Raw genomic sequence first — 6,000 nt, 5'->3', positions numbered from 1 at the left:
ATATTTCCCCTTTCTTAATTTATAGCAGCATATTTCCTTTCAAGGCATTATTTGTGGGTTTTTAAAACATTTTTATTTATTTTTGAGAGACAGAGTATGAGCAGGGGAGGGGCAGAGAGAGAGGGAGACACGGAATTTGAAGCTGCAAGCTGCAGGCTCCGAGCTGTCAGCACAGAGCCCTATGTGGGGCTCAAACCCACAAACTGAGAGATCATGACCTGAACCGACGTTGGAAGCTTAACTGACTGAGCCACCCAGGCACCCCTATTTGTGTTTTTAAACACATTATAGAGATTAAATGACTTAAAGGATATACAGAGAGAAAATAATGAGAAATAAATTAATTCAGATGTACATATTCAGAAAAAGATACTGAAGTTAATAATATACGGCTTAAAAGTCAATACAGCGTCCTTTTCGTTCCCAATCTCCATATCGGGTAGGTTCTGGGCCTCTGGGTCCACCTTTTTCTTTGGTAACGGGATTAATATCATCTGGAAATTCTAAAGAAAGACAGAAGATACAAAAAAAAAAAACAGTCAATACAGACAAGAAAAGCGTGAAGACCAATTCTGAAGACAGAGTGGTCGAGTTGCAGAGTTAATAGGCTAGATACTACTGACTAGGTTATTACAATGCAGTCTTTTAAATGAACTGTAAATGTGGTTCTTTTCCTCAAGTTTGAGAAATCACTTCTGGACACAAATGTCATATCCAACGAACTTTATTACCTACATTAATTACTTAGAATTCTTGGGAGTGTTCTCAGGCCCCAATATGGGGAGTGGCTGCATTTGTATGGATGGATTAAAAGAGAGGGAAAGGAATGCAGGGAATACAGAGTACAAATCCACAGGGTTTGGAAGGTTGTGAAACAAGGTTACTTTGGCTCACTGCCTCAGTTTTCTTATCAGTAAAATGGGTATAACAACCATATCTGATTTGCTATGTTGAAAATTAAACAAAGAGATGCATGTAAAGGATCCAGCTCACTGCCGGGTACCTAAGAATGCCCAATTAATTTTAGTTATGAGTATTATTGTTCTTCATCATAGGATTTTGGCTTCATGAAATGGTTAGCTGACACTGCCATTCATGGACATAACAACTATTACTCTGAATACTGTGTGTTCATAAAGGACTATTCATCTTGAGTCTGGCCCAATTCTGAGTACTTTATTCACAGTAACTCATTTAATCCTCATAATAATCATATGGGACAGGAACAATTATTGTCTCCATTTTATAGATGAGGAACATGAGACACAAAGAGGTTCAGAAAGGTGCTCCTGATCACACAGCTAGCTACCAAGTGATAAACAGAGTTTGAATTCAGACAGTCTGGTTGCAGTCTTGTTTTTAACCCATAAACTACTGCTCTGTATATGGGACGGACAGAAGAGGAGTCAGCTATTAGAAAGAACCCCAATTCTTACTCTGTGTCTCTTTAGAAAACTAGATGAACATCACCAAAATCCCATAGTCCCTGTCTAGGAAAAAAGACAATTAACCCTGAAAAATTTTTTTTTTTTCAACGTTTATTTATTTTTGGGATAGAGAGAGACAGAGCATGAACGGGGGAGGGGCAGAGAGAGAAGGAGACACAGAATCGGAAACAGGCTCCAGGCTCTGAGCCATCAGCCCAGAGCCTGACGCGGGGCTCGAACTCACGGACCGCAAGATCGTGACCTGGCTGAAGTCGGACGCTTAACCGACTGCGCCACCCAGGCGCCCATCCCTGAAAATTTTCAAATATGTACCTGTTTTTAAAATTCTTTCTCTACTGTGAATCAAGTATTCCCTACCCTGTCATTCTAAGAACTTGCTGGGACTTCCTCTGAAAGCATCTAATGGAAACTCTTCCATCTCCCATATTTCTGGGGCCCACCGAGTATCTTCATCAGCTTGGGTTGCCAAAACAAACTACCGTAGACTTAAACAACAGAAACTAACTTTCTCACAGCTCTCGAGGCTAGGAGTCTGCAAGCAGGGTGCCAGCATGGCTGGGTTCTGGTGAAGACTCTTCCTGGCTTGTAGACAGCCCCTTCTCAATGTCCTCACATGGCAGGGAGAGAATGATGGCGAGCTCTCTAGTGTCTCTTCTTATAAGGACACGAATTCCGACATAGGGAATTCTCATGACCTCATTTAAAACCATCTCTAGGGGCGCCTGGGTGGCTCAGTCGGTTGAGAGCCCGACTTCGGCTCAGGTCATGATCTCATAGCTCATGGGTTCGAGTCCTGCATCGGGCTCTGTGCTGACAGCTCAGAGCCTGGAGCCTGCTTCAGAGTCTGTCTCTCCCTCTCTCTCTGCCCCTACCCCGCTCATGCTCTGTCTCTCAAAAATAATAAACATTAAAAAAATTAAAAAAAAAAACTAATTATCTTTTAAAGGCCCTATCTCCAAATACCACCCCCACTGGGGGGTTAGGGATTCAACATATGGATTTTAGGGAGATACAACTCAGTCCATAGCACTAGGCAAGAAAGAAAGGGTCAAGATGTCCCTGCACCTCACTGCTACTTCCAGTCTCTCATTCTACCACCAAATCTTTACAGCCTTTCCTCTTTTGAATTCTGCACCATTTACTTGTCCAGTGCTTTTCTGTAGTCCAGTAATAAAGTCAAAGACTCTTCTAACTTCTTGGATAGGATCAATATTTGATTCATAGTTTGATCTCTCCCCATTGTTCTTCATATCAACATGCACATTAGTATCCTCACATACTGGAGACATGGAGGCCCTTAATCCTCTTTCCTAGTGATCTTCACATCCACTTGTGCTATCCATTTCGATTTCATTATCTCCTGAATATGTTCCTTCTCCAAGTCTCACACTCTTGAGCTTTCTTCTTTCTGACTGCAGCCTCCTATGGAGGCTTTTCCCTCATGTTTGTTTAACCCAATTTTCACCCTCATTATAATCTATAGCTTTCTGAAATTCTTTACTCTCATTAGTTCCATCCTGAGTCATGCTTGGAGTCATATTCTAGACTAATGCAACCATTTTCTAACTCATCTCTGTTTTCTGACTCTCATGACTCCAGCCTAACCTGCACAGAAGGATAAATTAATCTTTCTAAAACAGAATCCCTCCTCCACATTACATTAAGTGAAAGAGGCCAGACACAAATGATTATGCACTGTATGATTTCATTTATATAAAATCCTAGGAAGGGCAAAATTATAGTGACAGAGAACAGATTCATGGTTGCCAGGGGGATGGGAGAATGAAACTAATTATAAAGAGGCACCAGGGGCTCTTTGTGGGATTGAATTGTTTTATACTTTGTGTTGGTTATATGGTTATAAACATTGTTAAAATTCATAAAACTGTTTCTTAAAATGGGTGAATTTTATTATATGCAGATTATACTACAGTAAAGCTGATTAAAATAATCTCCATTCAAAAAACTTGAGAGCTGTCTTCACTGTCTACTGCATAAAGCCCATATGCTATAAACTGGTACTTCAGGCACTCCCAGACTTGAGCCAAATCTACCTTTCTAGCTTTATATTCTATTAATCCACTATATACACCCTATGCTGCAGCAAAACAGGAACATTGGCTGTATCTTGCATGTATCTCCCTGGCCTCTCTTTCTCTGACCACATCTTTCTTTTTTTTTTATTTTAGAGGGAGCACATGAACAGGGAAGAGGGCAGAGAGAGAGAGAGAGAGAAAATCTTAAGCAGGCTCCATGCTCAGTGCAGAACCCTACACAGGGCTTGATCCATGTTCTGGGATCATGACCTGAGCCGAAATCAAGGAGTCAGATGCTCAACCGAATGAGCCACCTAGGTGCCCATCTTTCTCTTTTTTGAAATGTCTTCCTACCATTCCTTAACTACTTATGATTTTATTGTGCCTTTTAAACCAAGCTCAATGTTAATCTCTTTTCTCTCCTTTTTTTCTGAACTTTTTGCATTATCTCTTATGCCAGTTACCACATGATGTCCTGTTGATAGTTATTTTCGTATCTCATTTTCCTTATTCATCTTTGCATCAAACAGGGTGTTCAGATGCAAACAATCTTCCTTTATTATCTTAACAATTTTTTTTAATGTTTATTAGAGAGACAGAGCGTGAGTGGGGGAGGGGTAGAGAGAGAGGGAGACTTGGATCTGAAGCAGGTTCCAGGCTTTGAGCTGTCAGCACAGAGCCTGACACGAGGCTCAAACTCACGAACCATGAGATCATGACCTGAGTTGGACACTTAACTGACTGAGCCACCCAAGCACGCCCCTTTATTATCTTAATGAAGTCTACTCTCTGCAAAGGGACCACCTATATATTTTTCTTAGAATGACATGCGTACCATAGGCAGGGAGACAAGCCCAGAAAGAAGGAAACAAGGAAGAAGACAAACTTGTTAGGAGACCAACAAAACCACAGATGCTTGAATTTGGGCTTCATTGGCAGGATGAATGAGTTTGACATGTTAAGAAGGTATTGGATCCAGGACACAGGAGAAGCAGGAGTGAAGGATATCCCCAGATTTCTGACTCTCTACTTTTGGGCAGAGGTAGAAGAGCTTAAAAAAGAAGTGAGGAAAAATTGGTTGAAGAAACAGGAGGAGAAACTGGGCAAAACATAACCAAAACCACGACAGACAGATTTCTAGCAGCAGTGGTTAACAATGTTGAAGCTTGTAGACAGTTCATATAAAATGAGGACTGAAAGGCATTTGCTGGGTTTGGTGATATTTACCAGACCAGCTTCTAAGAGATGGTAGGTTCAACATAAATTGCAGCGACTCAAAAATTAAGATGAATAGCTGGCATTGTGTCAAACAGATGATTACCTTTTGAAATGTGCTTTTTTCTTTACTATGTGAAATATATATAACATTTATCATATTAATCCCATTATGATATAGTTTATCATTTTAACCACTTATAAGTGACAATTCAGTGGCACTGACTATATATATTCTCATTGGTAACTATCACACTATCTACACCCACAAGTTTTTCATCATCCTCAATATAAACTCTATACCCATTAAGCAAAAACTTTCCCTTTCTCCCTTCCTCTAGACTTTGATAACCTCTATTCTACCTTGTCTCTATGAATCTGCCTACTCAAGGTACATAATTTAAGTGGAATCATGTATTTGTCCCTCTGTGTCTAACTTATTTCACTAAGCATAATGTTTTCAAGGTCCATCCATATTGTAGCACATTATTAAAATGCCATTCCTGGGGCACCTGGGTGGCTCAGTCGGTTAAGCGTCTGACTTCAGCTCAGGTCATGATCTCACGGTCTGTGAGTTCGAGCCCTGCGTTGGGCTCTGTGCTGACAGCTCACAGCCTGGAGCCTGCTTCAGATTCTGTGTCTCCCTCTCTCTCTGACCCTCCCCCATTCATGCTCTGTCTCTGTCTCAAAAATAAATAAACATTAAAAAAAAAATAAAAAATAAATAAAATAACATGCCATTCCTTTTAATGACTGAATAGTATTCCACTATATGTACTTACCACATTTTGTTTACCCATTTACCTATCGATGAACATCTGAGTCGTTTCTTTTGGCTATTGTGAATAAAGTTGCTATGAACAGTTGCTATGTTGCTCCACGTTGTTGCCATCACTTGTTTTCCAGTTTTCCTTAAATTGTAGCCATCATACACACCCACTGCAGTTGAAGTGGTATCTCACTGTAGTTTTGATTTGTAATTAGTGGTGTTGAGCCCTATTTCAAGTGCTTGTTAGTTATTTGTATATCTTCTTTAGAGAAATGTATGTTCAAGTCATTTGCCCATTTTTGAATTAGGTTGTTTTTGTGGAGTTGTAGGAGCTTTTCACATACTCTGGATATTAACTCTTTGTCAGCTATATTATTTACAAATATTTCTGCCATTCTGTAGGTTATCTTTTTACTTTCTTGATAATGTCCTTTGATGTACAAAATTTATTAATTTTGCTAATGTGCAATTTTATCTATTTTTTGTGTTTGTCGTCTATGTTCTTGCTGTCATAGCAATTAAACAGTTGTCA

General features: G+C 39.8%; 1 protein-coding gene across 1 annotated transcript in view; it reads right to left on the bottom strand.

The window, feature by feature from the left end:
- Positions 1-250: 250 nt before the first annotated feature.
- The window catches only part of SDHAF4 (succinate dehydrogenase complex assembly factor 4), a 32,183-nt gene continuing 26,433 nt past the window's right edge, over positions 251-6,000 (bottom strand). The window contains exon 3 of the mRNA XM_040473889.1: positions 251-503. Within this exon, the coding sequence (XP_040329823.1) occupies positions 394-503 (110 nt within the window). The 3' untranslated portion in view covers positions 251-393. The remainder of the gene's footprint in view (positions 504-6,000) is intronic.

The sequence above is a fragment of the Herpailurus yagouaroundi genome, unplaced genomic scaffold (genome assembly GCF_014898765.1).
Source record: "Herpailurus yagouaroundi ecotype Mexico unplaced genomic scaffold, PumYag 139, whole genome shotgun sequence".
Classification (NCBI taxonomy): Eukaryota; Metazoa; Chordata; class Mammalia; order Carnivora; family Felidae; genus Herpailurus; species Herpailurus yagouaroundi.
This window is presented reverse-complemented; position numbering and strand designations above follow the sequence as displayed.